This window comes from Gekko japonicus, unplaced genomic scaffold (genome assembly GCF_001447785.1).
Source record: "Gekko japonicus isolate JY-2015 unplaced genomic scaffold, Gekko_japonicus_V1.1 scaffold298, whole genome shotgun sequence".
Lineage (NCBI taxonomy): Eukaryota > Metazoa > Chordata > Lepidosauria > Squamata > Gekkonidae > Gekko > Gekko japonicus.
In genome coordinates this window covers 1,076,669-1,093,357 of record NW_015163615.1, presented here as the reverse complement: position 1 = coordinate 1,093,357, position 16,689 = coordinate 1,076,669, and the positions used below count along the sequence as shown (strand labels likewise).

At 41.9% G+C, this 16,689-nt stretch overlaps 1 protein-coding gene across 1 annotated transcript in view; it reads left to right on the top strand.

Annotated features, from left to right (window-relative positions):
* The window catches only part of USP4 (ubiquitin specific peptidase 4 (proto-oncogene)), a 60,196-nt gene that overhangs the window by 20,681 nt on the left and 22,826 nt on the right, over window positions 1-16,689 (top strand). Inside the window, exons 8-13 of the mRNA XM_015407415.1 lie at window positions 312-429; window positions 6,439-6,612; window positions 7,677-7,835; window positions 9,884-10,108; window positions 12,646-12,729; window positions 14,453-14,547. Coding sequence (XP_015262901.1) covers window positions 312-429; window positions 6,439-6,612; window positions 7,677-7,835; window positions 9,884-10,108; window positions 12,646-12,729; window positions 14,453-14,547 — 855 coding nt within the window. The remainder of the gene's footprint in view (window positions 1-311; window positions 430-6,438; window positions 6,613-7,676; window positions 7,836-9,883; window positions 10,109-12,645; window positions 12,730-14,452; window positions 14,548-16,689) is intronic.

The following is a 16,689-nucleotide window of genomic DNA, read 5'->3' as shown; positions in this document are numbered from 1 at the left end:
ATATATACCATCTTGCTTTTATTGCAGACGTTCATCTTCCAATCATCGCTATATAAATTTGATGAAGAAAAATCACCCAAAAGCCTGGGGTGGGGGGACAAAAAATTGTTTGTTTTTTTAACCTAGCTTCTGAAACTGAGTAATGGGAGGAGCTGTAGTGAGGGAGTTCCACAGTCTAGGCAATTCCATATAGAAGGCCCTATTTCTGGTTAACAATAGTAGAACTGAACTTGCCTTTTCCATATGTTTATGAATAATTTGATAGCTGTGATTCCATTCCACTCCACTCCTGTGCCTCTTTTCTCTTTCAGAGGCTCTAGCTTTTCTTGCAACTCCTTCAACAACCGGGAGAGCCCTCCTCAGACACAACCTGGTCTTTGTGGGCTCAGTAACCTTGGAAATACATGTTTCATGAACTCTGCATTACAGGTAAAGAGCTGGTAGATATTTTGAATGGTATAGTAACTGATCCTTAGGTTTTATCTACATATAACTCCAGCTGTTAGGTTTCATTATTGCTTGAAAAGCTACATAAACATAGGCATGAAATAAACCCAATCCATATTATTCCTCTCTTCTTTTAGCAATACCGACATGCAGGCCATAAATTAACAAGCAGTGGAATTATGTATATGTATGTGGAATTATGTGTGTGTGTATGGAATTGTGTGTGTGTGTGTGTGTGTGTATATATATATATATATATATTAGTTCTTCTTGGTATTTATTAAATTTCTAAACCACCCTCTACCGTAGGGCTCAGGGCAGTGTATCATAGAATCATAGAGTTGGAAGGGACCTCCAGGGTCATCTAGTCCAACATATTTAAGATACAATTCAGTTAAAATATCACAGTGCATAAATTTAATTTAAAACCAAATGATCAGTCATAATTCCAATAAGACCAGTGGGAGCATTAACCTTCTGTCTTGGATGGTGTTCTGCAGGTGGTCACTTCCTCTAAAGGGAGGGGTCATGGTAGTTCTTATTCATGGTCACTATGCATCACAGATACGGGATCTTAAGCACACATGCAGAGCCTACCTCAGAGCCTATAACAGCTATAAAACTTTGAGTGCAAACTTACCCACCCTCAGTGGCTGCTCACTGCATGAGGGTGGAGCTGTGCTTACCTGTCAGTTCTTCTTTAGCCACCACAGCAGCAGCCACTAGAGGGACCTTCACATTGTCAGTTTCTCAGCCTATCTATTTAAATACTGTCAAAGAGAATATCAAAGAAAACTTTACTTAGGTGTGGGCTGCATGCTTATGGTGCAGCATACAACATTTAAGAATTGTTCTCCCTGCAGGGGGGAAGTTCCATCCATATACAGACACAGACTTTGTCTTTTATGTTTGGAGGAGGATCTAGGAACCAATCTATTGTAATTGTTGTTCTTGGGACTGAGAATATTCTTCATGGAGGAGCTATAGATGCTACAGCCCATCCTGTTCATTATGATGCTCTAGCAAGTCACATTCTTGGGATCAAGAGATGAGGCAGGGTGTTCTCTTATTGGCCTTGAGGGAGCACCTGTGCTCGAGATGGAGAGGAGAATTTTGCTGGAGCAAAATACTAAGAGCATAGTGTTTACACTGCTTCTGAAAAAAGGCAAACTAAAAATTTGGAAAGTCTAGTAGTATAAGTTTATTGTCTTAGCCATAGGCCATAACATAATACATCGGACTATAAAATGGTAATATAAACAATAAAAAATGTCAGTATACTCCTATACTCCTTCTACTTTGCATGAAATACTAAACTCATTCTGATTTTCCATGTTGCTAAGGCAAATAGCGCCATTCTGCTAGAGACATAGTGGTCAAAGTCCAAGAGTAAAAATTTGACCAGATCCAGATCGGAGAATCTATTAGGCTGCAGAATAATAGGGATTATGTACTTTACCTAGGGGCTTCATGCCATGGGCATCTCAGAATATAATGTGCAATATCATCAACTTCCCCTATATCACAAAGACAAAGTCTAAGGGGGGCAGGGATACCAAAAAAACATCCAGTCCTGATCACTGAGGGCATGGATTGAAATCTTAAAGCTGTAAAAGCCGATCTTAATTTCAGGCTGGTTAACTTCTCTAAATACAGGGACCTATAGTGATCCCTTTTTAAAAACTTGAATAATGGTGCCGTAAGACAACGTGCCATCACATCCTGATCCATAAGCCCATCCTTTTTGAACATCCATTCCTTTAGTTCCTGTGCTTGGGTTTTATTCCTTAATAGATCATCAGGAATTGAAAATTTCAATTGAATCGAGGCCAAATGGTCACCTAATCTCTTGGAGGCTTTCAGGTGCAAACTAGAACTTAAACCCCCCAGGGAATTCTGGGGTCATTCTAAACATTTTCTCCAATAGGATAGAATTCTGACATTCACTCTGCCATTCAATGAGGTAATTCCCAGTTTAGCCTTCATTAATGCCACTGGTACACCCCTTGGCAAGGCGAGAATCTGCCTCATAAAATAATTCTGTACTATTTTTAATGAGGACAATATCTGATCTCCCCAGCCCCAGATCTCTGATCCATATAGCATGGCTGGAATTATCTTACTCCCATACAGTTTAAAAACTGGGTCTACCATGCCTCCTCCCTTAGAAAAGTAGAACCAGTAGAGCCCCCAAATTCTTCATACCAGCAGCTTTTAATGATGTAAGATGGGGGCGCCAGGACAGAGTTTCAGAAAACGTTAAACCCAGATATTTATAAGTGCTGCATTGTTCAATCTGGGTGTCAAGAATGCTCCAGGTAGATGTCTTTGGGCGTTTCCTAAAAACCAGAACTTTTGACTTGGCATAATTTATTTGCAAGCCTTCTACATTGCAGTACTCAGTGGCAATGTTCCCTCTAAGCTCTGGAGTCTTGTGAGCAAAAATTCTCCTTTGTGAGCGACTGGCATGAAAGTTGTGAGCGAGGGATCTGGCTCCTGCATCAATTAGTTTGCTCTGCAGCTATCCCTTCCTGAGCAAAGACAAAAATGTGTGCAGAACTTTTGACTTGGCATAATTTATTTGCAAGCCTTCTACATTGCAGTACTACTCACCCAATTTATTCAGGAGTCTCCTCAAGCCAATCTTGGTTAAGGCCAGAAGGACCATATCATCTGCATACAGAAGGATTGGAACCTTATGTTGTCCAATGGCGTTGCCAGTTTTTCCAGGTTACAAAGGGTGCGTGGGACAAGTCAGCATAAGCACCACTTATGGGACAGTGGTTGGAGGGCATGTATAGAGTACAACAGGAGTTGTAGAGTATAACAGGAAGACTATTTGTAGATCATGTACCAACATTAGATTGTAGTAGAGGTGTCAATGTCTAAAAATAAGCAAAAAGTCCATGCAGCACCTACTCACATAAAGGGCGAGAGAATGAACGCTGTGAGCAGAAAAATTTGTCTGCTGGTCTCCTCTCTCTTTTTGGATTGTAAATGATGCAGCATGTATGGCTAGGTATCAATATGTACTGCAGAACTGCATGTTACCTGTGATTCACCATCTTCAGAACACAGAGTCAGGCTTCATGGTTCAAGCAGAGGCATTCAAGTTAACAACACAGCGGATAAGAACATTTCATCATATTGCAGGCAGTAATTCTAAAATATTAGCAGGAGCAGTGACACTCAGGCACCTTGCTTGGGTGAAATCCGTGACTTTGACCAATGAGGCCAAGCATGTATTCAGGACTCACATTTTGAAGGGGAAGACTATTGAGTGGGGAAACTGGAAAGAGTTCAGAAGCTTCACTCCACAGCAGAATTAATGGGCTTTTCTCAGACTCTTACATGGTCCTTACAAACAGTAAGAAGAAGTGAGCAGTGACTCACAAAAGTTCATACCCTGCCACAAACTGTGCTAGGCTTTAAGGTGCTATTGGACTCTTGCTCTTTTCTACTGAAGCAGTGACCATGGAGTAAGTTTAAGGGAGGATGTATGTCAACTCTGCTGACAGATCTCCAAGTAGGAGATTGTATAGCTCATCTATAAAGTGGACCTTTTCAAAGACTCAAGGTTCACAACATACCAAGGCCACACCATTGTCTGAATGAGGTCTTTGACTCAGGAGTGGTGGACAGACCTTGATCCCCAGTTCTCAGAAACCAATAATCATACTAGGTTATGGCCATAGAATTTGGAATATAACCTGTTGTCAGTGTTTTCAGAGTTACAAGCCCACAGCTGTAACACATGCAAGATTGAAGATGAGACTGTTGCAAATTTGGTTTCAGACCGCAAATTCAAAAATTGTTGACTGTTCTGTATGCACCAAGGTTAGCACAAAACTCTCTTGTTTGGTGGCTCAATCAAAACAATTTAAGGGGCACCAGAATCATCAAGACATCACCTCAGGTCACATCGATGATAGATATGTCACTTTGGGGATGTCGAGGACACTGCTAGAGACATTTGATCATCCATTGGACTCACAGAGAGGCTGCAATGCACATTAGTATGCTGGAGCTTCTCACTACACTCAGGGTAATTCAGGCTTTTTATCCCATTGTTAGGGGGAAGTCAGTTCAGTTCAGTCACAGGCAACATCTCGTTGGTATATTACATCACCCTGACCTGGATTGCTCAGGCTAGCCCAATCACATCATATCTCGCAAGCTAATCAGGGTCAGCCCTGGCTAGTATTTGGATGAGAGACCACCAAGGAATACCAGAGTTACTACAAAGAGGCAGGCAGTGGCAAACAAACCATCTCTGAATGTCTCTTGCCTTGAAAGCCCTACCAGGTCACCATAAATCGGCTACGACTTGACAGCAAAGGGAGGAACTTGCCCAGGTGGCGTGGAGGTATGGGTTGGGTTGCCATCAGTACGCTGATGACACCCAGCTCTATCTGATGTTGGGTGGCCAGTCGGACTCCGAACCGGAAGATCTGGACTGGGCGTTACAGGCCGTGGCTGGTTGGCTTCGGCTGAGCCGGTTGAAGCTGAATCCGGCGAAGACGAAGGTCCTGTGCCTGAGCTGTGGCGGTTCAGGGTTGGGGGTCCCGCTCCCAGCCTTCAATGGGGCACTCTTGTGCCAGCGTCAGAGGTTAGGAGTCTGGGGGTGCTCCTGGATGCCTCCTTGACCATGGAGGCCCAGGTAGCGGCCACAGCTAAATCGACATTTTATCATCTTCGACTGGTTCGGCAGTTGGTTCTCTTCCTTGACCACCACGACCTGGCGACAGTGATCCATGCAATGGTCACCTCGAGACTTGACTACTGTAATGCTCTCTACATGGGGCTGCCCTTGTCCCAAATCCGAAAGCTGCAGCTAGTGCAGAACGCTGCAGCCAGGCTGTTGATGGATCTCCCACGTTAGGAGCACATCCAGCCTGTGCTTAGGTTACTGCACTGGCTGCCAATAGCATACTGGTGCTTACCTTTAAAGTCCTACGTGACCAGGGACTGACCTACCTGAGGGACTGCCTTTCCCCTTATGTACCCCAGAGAGCACTACGGTCAGGGGCCCAACATCGTTTGACTATTCCGGGCCCCAAGGATGCAAGGCTCACCAGTACCAGGGCCAGAGCCTTTTCTGTGGCAGCTCCTTACTGGTGGAACGAGCTCCCGGAGGAGATCAGGGCCCTGCGGGACCTATTACAGTTCCGCAGGGCCTGTAAGACAGAGCTCTTCCGCCAGGCCTTTAAATAGGAGCCGCCACTACTGTTACTATCAATGATCCTATTGGATTTCTGGATCCTAGGACTGGCCCAGATGTATCGCTAGGCCCATCGGTTCATGGGAAGATGATCGAACAACATGGATTTAGATTTGAAAGCACGCCATCACATTTTTTAGCACTGCAAGTACTTTATTGCTAATTGTTAATTACATGTATATGAATGAGTATGTATTTTATGTAGTTTTAAATTTTTATGGTTATGCTGACTAGGTACATTGTACCGCTTTTGTTAGCTGCCCTGAGCCTGTTCGCAGGATGGGCGGGGTATAAATATAATAAATAAATAAATATTTACCTACCTTGTGCGTCCTAGCATGCAATCTGTGTGATGTACAGAGCCATAGAGAAGAGACTGCTTACCTGTAATGGTGTTCTTCAAGTGGTTGTCTGTGCAGTCACATGATGCACCCAGGCCTCCCCTGCAACAGGTATATGTAATTTATCTAACCCGAAGGAAGAGCACAGCTCTGCTGACCCTGGCTGCAGATGACGAGCAGTTGTTCTGGGTATGGAAGCTTGCACTCAAAGTTTTGTAAGTTCCAGGGTAGGCTCTGTGTGTGCACTTGAAATTCCACAGTTGTGACTGCATAGACCACTCAAAGAACAGCAATTACAGGTAAGCCACCTGTTTGGGGGGCTACTTCTTCTTTTTGCTGTAGTATTATTCTAGTTTGCTGTAGGATGAAAATGGAGGGTGGCATAACTTTTCTTACATAGCCTTTTTTTCTCTCTGGACGTCATTCTAGTGTTTGAGTAATACCCCTCCACTGACTGACTATTTCCTGGAAGATAAATATGAAGCTGAAATAAATCAGGACAATCCTCTTGGAATGAGAGGAGAAATTGCAGAAGCTTATGCAGAGCTCATCAAACAGATGTGGTCCGGCAGGCACTCTCATGTGGCTCCCCGCATGTTCAAAGTAAGTGGACATTCTGCAAGCACTGTGTGGCTAGATTCACATTTATGCTGCCATGCTCACTAGGTAAAGCTTTCATACTACACCTCAGGGGAGTCAGTTTCCAAATCTCAAAAAAAAGCTTTTGGCAAGGAAGTTTTTCAGGCTGAACCTAAAAGAATTTCAAGCCGTAAAAGGGCTCCCTAGTATTATGATGCCCTAGTTGTCAAAGTTAAAAAATATTTTTTGAGGCTTGATGATGGGATACAAGTTTACATCACTCTCAAACTACTTGAACATTGAGCTGCTTTGAAGTAGTTTAGAGAAATGATAGGTGTAGACTAGGATTGCAAACTTTGCTTTTGTTCGTAATTGTACCGTTTTCTGTTGTGGGGACCCATGCACACAAGCACATGAAGTTGCCTTATATTAAATCAGACCATTGGGCCATCAGGGTTAGTACTGTTTACGCAGACTGGCAGCAGCTGTCCAGGGCATCAGGTAGAGGTCTTTGATACCACCTATTACCTGATCCTTTTAACTGGAGATGCCAGTGATTGAACCTGAGACATTTCATGCCAAGCAGATGTTGTGCCACTGATCCATGGCCCCTTCCCAAGTCCTCCTTGAATTCTTTTGGCATTAGGTGCTTCTGTTCATGAAATACAGATTATCTTTCAGTGAACAGAATACTGCCTAACATCAGAGGAGCATGCTCTACAGTGGAGAACTGTTCCCCTTCCCACTATGGATAAAGAAGGGGCTCAGACAGAAGCAAGGCATTTAGGTTTAAACACTTGTTAGCACTGTGTGGTGAAACAGGTAAAGAAATGTACCCCATTAGATCTTATTCAGCAGTGTGGGTTATAAAATGCATATTCTCCATCCAGAAATAGCAGTGGTGATTAACAAAACTGATCCAGTGATCTGATGTGCCTTGGTGTTCTCTCCGCTTTCGAGCCATTGATGTAAACAAGCTAGAGTACAACCTTTATATTGTACAAAAATGAAACCAGAATTAACAAGTTTGTTGCAGTTTATCTGCAGTTTTCCTAACATTTACTCTGCTTTCCCCCCCTTAATTTTAGACCCAGGTGGGCCGATTTGCACCTCAGTTTTCGGGATATCAGCAACAAGATTCCCAAGAACTTCTGGCTTTTCTTCTAGATGGTTTACATGAAGATTTAAACAGAGTAAAGAAGAAACCTTATTTGGAGTTGAAAGATGCTAATGGCAGGCCTGATGTGGTCAGTATAAAGACAGTCTTCTTGGAATTGAGTTGCTGTTATATTGCTGCACAGAAGTTACAAAATTAAGGAGAGAAATTAGATCCTATCAGTTTTTCCTGCCTATCCAGCTTCCCTGTCTTTCATTGAGCACATGTATCTATTGTTTTCCCTCTTCAGTAATCTAATACAAAGGTTCCTGTTTGTGACTTTGTGTTCCCAAGTAGTGACTGAAAAGTGAATGATACAGATTTTTAAAATATTCTTCTAGCAGGGATTCTAAATCTTCACTTTGTTGTCTTAGTTCTGATCCTTCAGGCCATTATTTGGAAAACTTCGGGATAAGCCCCAAGTTTGCACGTTCGTTTCTTATGTGTACTTGGCTTATGTGACTGTTGGCTTGTTGAGGTCAGCATTGCCTGATTTGACTGGCAGCAGCTCTCCGGAGTCCTGGGTAGAAGTTTTTCACATTATGTGACAGCTATGTTCTCTAAACAGCCACCTTCTTAGGTACTCTTCCTTAGAACTGTCCATACTACAGGTATAGGTTGTGGGGGGTTTTCATTGTGGGTCCAGTCCTTTGGAGTGGCCTATGAGGGTGGGATGAGAGTTTTATTCCAAGTATTTGGTGGAGGGTAAACTGATTTGGCTACAGTAATAACTGGTCCTACAAATTGTGCAGGTCACTTGGTATGATTTGGTATTTTGTTCTGGGTGGGGGAAATGTGATCTGAGGGTGGAGGAATTGATGTTTCTTGTGTAATGGACAGAACACTCTTTGCTTGGATTTAGACTTACAGAGATGCCATGATTCTGCAGGGGTGGGTGGATCTATTAAAATTATCTGCCCCGGAGCAAAATAGATCCAAATGGCTTTGCAGGGGTGTCAAACTCATTTGTTATGCGGGCCAGATCTAACATAAATGAGACCTTGTCGGGCCGAGCCATGTGTGTCATAAAAGGTAATGCCAGGTAGTGGAGATATAAACTTTATAAAGAACACAGACAAACACAATTAAAGATTTTAAAAACTTTAAATAACACATTTCCAGTGAGTTTGACACCCTTGTGTTTAGGAGATTTCCCTGTTGATATGGTTGGTGCTTGTGTCAGTGCCCTGGTTGACCTCTGGAATGAGAAGATGACTCCGCAGTTGACACAGTCACTCCCAGGTGTCTTTTCTCAAGTGTTTGAGCCCAGGTAGTCCCTTGATTTACTGATGATTCTTTGAGGCCAGCCACCTGCTTTTATGACCCAGGTTTTCAGAATGCTGCACCCTATTATCTGTTTATAAAACTGCCACATGTTCATACATCTTTTGTTTTAAGTAAATAAGTCAGAAATGTTCCAGTCTCTTCTGCTGAGCCTTCTCCAATTTGTTGGTATCCCCCCTCCCCTTCCAGTCCTTCCTGCTTTGCAGTGACCTCTGCTCTGGTTACCTCAGTACTACAGTTTCTCCACTCTCCAGCTGAGGGGGAAGGAAGGGGGGGAAGTTTTTTAAAATGCCAGAAGCTTTCTCTCCCTTTACCAAGTAAGCAGCTGTTCCTGAGGCCATATTGAAATAGCCTGTTTCCCTCTCAGTCAATACAGTTTACTTTGTTAAGCACAAATTAAAGACATGCTTTGTTCATTCCTTCAGTATTTCATGTGAATGTCTTAAACATTAGAAATGAGGCAAACTTTTGCAGAAAGCAACTTATTACTCAAGTTTGGCAACTGCACTGCGGTATAGTCTAACCAATTTCATGTATGTTTGCAGACTAGCCGTTGTTTCTAGTATTGTCTTATGGCTTGGTCATCTCTGTTAGGCACCTTGATCTCCAGCCAGCCCATCTAGTCTGTCTGTACGTTAGTTGTAGATTAGCTGTATACTGATGAACTGTAGGATTTCCTGCAGACAACTGTAAGTTGTGGCACCTGCAAGGGTCCACAACAGTGTCTGCCTGTGGTTATTGTACATCACCGTTGAGAGGCTTTCCTGTTTTGACAAAGCTGCACTACTAGACATTTCTGCCTGCGTTGTTTCAAATGATTTACACCTTCTTCTACAATGTGTTTTCCTCTTGCAGGTGGTGGCAAAAGAAGCATGGGAGAACCATCAACTGCGTAATGACTCGATTATCGTCGATATTTTTCATGGTCTTTTCAAATCCACATTGGTTTGCCCAAAGTGTTCTAAAGTTTCTGTGACTTTTGATCCCTTTTGCTATTTAACCCTTCCATTGCCCTTGAAGAAAGATCGACCCATGGATGTATTCTTAGTCTTTGCAGATCCGCAGCGCAGACCTACCCAAGTAAGTAAAGATGTTTCTGTGAATATTTGCCAATAGCATTACCTTCTTTGAGGGAAATGTTTTAGTCAACCAAAATGGGGAACAAACACGGAGGCCATTAAGAAATTTCTCTGGAAACCGTTAACACATTCTTCCCAATCTATAACACAGTAGTGCTGGCTGTATGAGGTTAGTGTGGCTCCTCGTTTAGCCCAGAACCTGAACACAGTATATCCCTGGAAAGGGAGTCTGTTACATTCCCATGCTGTACGTATGTCTGTAAAAGCCCTTCTGGAAACTGGGTGGGGAATAATGCATCTGAGGAGTATGTTACTCCATTAGACTGTAGGGAAGCAAACTGCTTGCTTTTTCTCCTCTTCAGCCCAGTGGCTTCTGGGTAGAGTGAGGATTATTGGGGGTTAAAGAGGTAAATTAGCTGTTACGTGCTGTTTCCCTTTTTTTTTTTTTTGCTGTTTTACTGATCTGTACATTCTGTCCACTTTGTTGTTAGAGAGAAGGAGTGGAAACTTTCATAAAACCATTGTAGAGTCACTCCAGCCGTACAGCAGCATCCCTATAAGGATGTATTTCCAAGCTTAGTGGACTTAAAAGAGTTAGGCCCTTGTTGTCTGCCCAAACTTACAGTACATCTACAAGGTCTCAAAAACCTGAGGTCTTTATGTTGCCTCCTATATGATCTGTCTTTCCCTCTGCTCCAAATGGACATCTGGAGCTGCTTATTTGCCTTCTGGGGGGAAATATATAGGCTGTCTTTTCTGTTATTTTATTATTGAATTTGTTTCCTGCTTTCCATTATTGTGCTTAAGGCAACAAACAAATCTCAGAGTTGTATCAACAGAAATTAGAAATGAGAAGATTGGTACAGTTATGGGAAACTGATAGAGTCAGATGATTGCAGTACGAATGGCACAGAGAGGGCTAATGTCTTGGGCTTTCCCTCTGCTGTTGTGATTGCTGTCTTCTGAATGGCAAACAGAGGGCTGTTTCCTTGGAAGCTTTCACAACCCATCTAGAATATCATAATATCTTGTATATATCACAGGCTGTCCATAGTTTTCTTCCAGTAATAATTCTAGGAGGTGATTGAAGTCGGGAAAAACAGTGTGTGGGGTGGAACGAGTTAAGCTCCCAAATTTTATTTATCAGTTAAAAAATACTGTTTTGGAGATACTTCTAACACCTTGTCTAATTTCAGTCAAAACCTAAGTATTTAAAAGGCCATAAAACATATTCCTCAATGTAGAGTGTGACTTCAATCATGCTGATTTTTAGAATTCATTTAGGCAGCCAGATTGCTTAGTTCTAGGTGGCAGAAGTATTTAAACCAAAAAACTAAATAAACAAAGGAAAAACTTCACAGCAAAAAAAAGTGGTGTTAATACATGTTATGATGGCATACTGCTTATATTTTAAAGTGGATTCCTGGCAATTCTGAGCATTGAAGGTGATGATGAATTGCTGGAATCATCTGAAAAACCTGCTGTGTTAAGGAAGGTGGCAATGACATAGTATAGAGAAGGAAATAAGCAAAGGGATCCGTTGCTATAATGGCACAACTTGAAGTTTAAAAACAGGATACATAACATAAATATGTTCTTCAGTAAGAATCTGGTATGGTATTTTTCTTATTCTTTCTGCAGAGTAAGTTACATTGAACCTAAAACAAAAAAGCAAACTAGTTTAACTGAAAAACCACAGTGGGATTCTTGGTTTTACAATGATTATTACTTATTTCTTCCTTCAATTATAGCTTTTCCCAGTCCCAGGAAAAAAACCCCCAAAGAGCGAAAAGTAAATCCAAGTAGAAAGAGAGAGAGAAAGGGGGGGGGGGATGGGCTTTAGACACTGTCTCTCACTCCCCACCTCCTCCTCCAAATTTCCTTCTGTAATGGTATTTATTACAACCAGATAAAGAGGGGAGCAGTGTTCCCTCTAAGCTGAGTTAGTGTGAGTTGGCTCACAGTTTTTTAGCCTCCAGCTCACAGATTTTTGTCTTAGGTCAGGAAGGATGGCTCCAGAGCAAACGGATTTATGCAATAGCCAATTCGATCGCTCTCAGCTTTAATGCCAGTAGCTCACAAAGTCGAATTCTTGCTCACAAGACTCCACAGCTTAGAGGGAGCATTGGAGGGGAGACCTTTAAACCTTTAGTTATAATTCTCAGTCTACTCTTGAGAACATTGCAGGCAGATTCTCTTTCTTCTTCTATCTTCGGTCGTTCCCTTGCACACAGCTGAGAGCCGGAATGGCTGCTGTACCCACCAGGTGAACGAGGCTGTCTTTGGGTCTCTCTACACCCGGGCTAACTGAGAGGAGTGACCCAAAAATGCGCCTCACTGATTTCAGAGGCCCCTACCAGGAGCCTCTAGACCACCCCCCAAAGTGGGCCAGTTCAGCACGTCTCTGTAGCTTCTCCGAGACACAAACAGAAAGCCCACTACATAAACAGGATTATTGATGCTTTTTTTGTTTAGTGTATATTCCATGCCAGAGTTTATTTTGCCTAGTTTAAATTTTAATTCTCTGTTTATTTCCAGTATCGGGTAGTTGTGCCAATGATGGGGGCTGTGTCTGACCTGTGTGATGCACTCTCAAAACTTTCCGGCATCCCTGCAGAAAATGTAAGAATAAACTATGATGATCAGTTAAATGTGTAGATTCTGTTTTAGACATGTTAAAATATTAGTCAGAAAACTATAAGGGCATTTTTAAAAGCTAGTTTAATGTATAAAATGACATTTTTATTGGATCAATTTCTGCTGATGGAGAGATATGCACATTTGGCCAGGAACTGCACAATATTGAAATTACTCAAGGTCTTTTTTTAATCCTTCTGTTCGTATTCAGCCAAGGCTGTTCATTACAAGCTTATTTTTAAAGAATTGTTAAATTTTGTTTTTAGGGAAAGAAATGAGCAGTTTGATTCTAGTTACAATATGTTAAAATGCTTGATATCCACATGGAGGTCAGAAGTTCAAACAGAAAAGCAAAATAATGAAATAGGATAAATAGTTTAAGTAAAAATTAACTGATACAAGGTTACAGTCTGATGATACATGCTACTTAAAATTTCTAAAAAGTGGGTCCTGTAGAACTGTAACTGTTATTGAATGTAAGAATATCAGCTACACCATCCTGGGCACATCGACTTGCACATCATCCAGTTTAATAAATGCCATCATGTGCCAATAATGCCCTTGTACTTTTTGCAATGGACAGAGTTTGAGCTCTGCATGAGAAAATCAATGAACACAAACGGTAAATAAGGAGGAATCACAGCATTCAGAAACCAGCAGGGAACCTACCTCACAGGGTAGTTATTGTAAGAACAGAGTGGAGGAAGGGTGAATGATAAATAGGCTACTTTGGATCCCCATTAGGAAGAAAAGTAGTGTGCTAATTTTTCTGCATCCTTCCTTTCTAGCATTTCTGAATTCTTTCGTGTCTGGGCCTCTTAAAGCCTTGAGGATATTGTTTCTTTGGCAAGCTATTACAGCAACCAGTTGTTTGGCTTAGTAAAAGTATGCTTTCTGAATGTTCTTTTAATTTCAATCTCCGTTTTTGTGACAAGCAAACAGTGGCTGAACTCTTCTAACAAAATAAATGTTTAAAAAAGTTACAGGAAGATGGCGAAAGAATATAGAAGGATCGCTCATGACAATGAATTTAAAACACCCTGAAGAACCACGATCATTATTGATCTCATGGCATTATAAACAAAGCCCATCTTTTTATGAACTGATCAGCCCTTGTATCTTCTGGATTTGTAATTCTGTTTTGAAATGGCAGTTTAGACATGAGAGCAATTTTCCATACTTTCATAACTCGGTTATTAATGTGGTAGACCACAGAGGATTTCTAACAGAATGTTGCTCATTTTGAGGCTGTTAACAAGCTCATTATGAACTCTGTATCTGAAGTAGAACCTTTAATGTAACATAATACAGCAGCAACTACAGAGTCAAATGGTAAAATCATTGATTAATTCTAAAATACAAACAAAGGTCTGGTGCCAAAAAGCTTGCATTTTAGAACATCTCTAGAGAATATGTAATGAATTTGCCTGACTTGAATGACTTCTCCAACCTAAGTCCTGGTATCCAGGGAGGCTAAATTCCTTATAGCCAAGATACTGGGCATTCCTGTTATTGGTCACTATTTGTTGTTTTATTGATCTTAATTGTAGGTATCTCATGAACTACTGATAAAGAACCCCTCAGTGTTGCAGAGACTTTTGTTGAAAATGCTGGAGAGAAATTATTCCTTATTTTTCTGATGTGAAAGAAACTTGACTGTATCATACTTGGGTTTTCTCACTTCCACTCTTAATTTTTGCTGTTCTAGATGATGGTGACAGATGTTTATAATCACAGATTCCACAAAATTTTCCAGATGGATGAAGGCTTAAGTCATATTATGCCTAAAGACAACATCTTTGTGTGAGTAACCATCTCTCTCAACAAGGTGGATATGACTGTACATTGTATAGCACTTGATTTTTAGCCACCTAAGCAACCTGATTCCCATAATCTCTTTTAAGGGTGTTCCAGCAGTTCTTGCATTGTGGTATAGGCTGACCTGTGGCCTGCCACTATGTGCGCCATATCAGTGACTTCGGGGATGCATATTTGTTGAATATTGCATTTTTAAAAGGACACTGCCTTCTTAAGGGTTTGTAATAATTATTACAGAACTATATTGGTATTAGTAGATTCCAGCAACAACTGAGACAGCATTTCACTGAGCACATTGCAGAGAATGTTCTCCATCATGTCAAAATAAATAGGCAGCTCCAAAAAACATGAGAAAATTCAGTGATCGTTCCCATGAATTCAAGCATAGACGAAGTCTTGTAGATAAGTAACAACAGAATATTGAAGCTACGGTCAGAATCCTAGTTAGGAAGGCTAGTTGCAAGTCAAGGCCTTTGCTTCTGCTTTTACTCCTTTTCCTCTCCCACTCTGTCTTCCACTGTGTCTGATGTGGACTCAGATTGCTGAACATTTATTGCATTATTTATGTTGGTTTGTACAGTCCTATAAAGCAGGCATGTCCAACTTTGAACAGGTAGTGATCTATTTTTTCCGGCCAAAATTGCCGGCGGTCTACTACCATGAAAATAAAGTTTCAAATTCGTTTCAAATTAGATTTTAACACACTAAAGTTGGGTTCCACCGCCTACCCCCACCCCCCATTTATAATGCACCTGTCATTTACTGGTAAGCAAACCAGGAGACTAAGTGGGGCTGGTGATCTACCCCTGACCCCTCCGCGATCTACTGGTAGATTGCGATCTACCTGTTGGACATACCTGCTATAAAGCAATGTATACATGCAACACTTGAGGATAAACTCTGTGTGAGCAGTACTTTGTCAGTCTGTAGTCATCCGAATACATACCGCTAGAACTTTTCCTGTGGTGGGCGGACTTGGTTACCTTGAGCCTGGTTTGGTCCAGCATTATTCATGTATGTACATTTTGCATTAAAGTGGGTGGAATTTGGGATAGCTACAAGGAATTGGTGGAAGAGACTTTACATCTATGATTATTTCTTTTATGTTGTGGTTATGTAATACAGCGTTTGATGGCTGTTCCTTATATTGTAGACTCAGGCTAGTGCATTGATGTCTTTGAGAGAGAGAAAGATAGGTTATTTATGGTAATTGTAGCAACAGAGCCCCTAAAATGTATGCATGTGTAATTAAATTTTTAATGGAGACCACACATTTAATAGTATTCTGGTAGTTTTAGACCTCAGGGTACACAAACTGAACAGATTTTGCAACAGAAGAAGAATAGCAGCACTGTATCTCTCCCTTATATAAAAAGCCGTAGTGGGCCCCAACATTCCAATGCACACCAACAGTGTTTGGAAGCTTGAACTGTCTGTCAGAAGACGCTGGCTGAGTTGACTGGCTGCTTTGTGTAGTCCCGCCCACGTCAGCCCCGGCGAGTTCAGTCTGCTCAGTCTGCTCTGGGCCTCTGACAGGAGAGGACCATCTGCAGACTGAACGCAGGGACGGGGCTTCTACGGCTGGGCTGCGTCAGCCCACTCTTCTCTGACTGGGCCAGCGTTTCAAGGTCATTTGAATATGGAAGCTGATTGGACTTCACTCCATTCCACACCTCAAACTCCCCCCCCCGTAAGACAGTTGGAATTGTCGCATATGTGGCCTACTGTATTCTGAGGTAAAATATGTCCTCACTCACAACACATTACTTCCCCTTCAAAAGAAACAAACCCAATAACACAATCATGCCACACCACAAAAAAGACAGATCACACCACAAGCAGAATACCACAAGGCAAAAAATGATAGGAAAAGGTGCCAGTAGTCACCCCATTACTGCCACAGATGGTGTGCAGGTCCCAGGTTCATGTTTTAAAAGCTGCCTGGGGGATTATGGACCATTCACACACTTTCAACCTTAACACACCTCATAGGGTAGTTGTGCGGATCATACGGGGGAAAGGAGAATGAAGTCGGCTGCTTTGGTTCCCACTGCAGGGAAAGACTGCCCTTTCCCTAGGCAGAGGCTGTGGGGGGGGATGTAAACCTGAAGACAGACAGGCAGATAA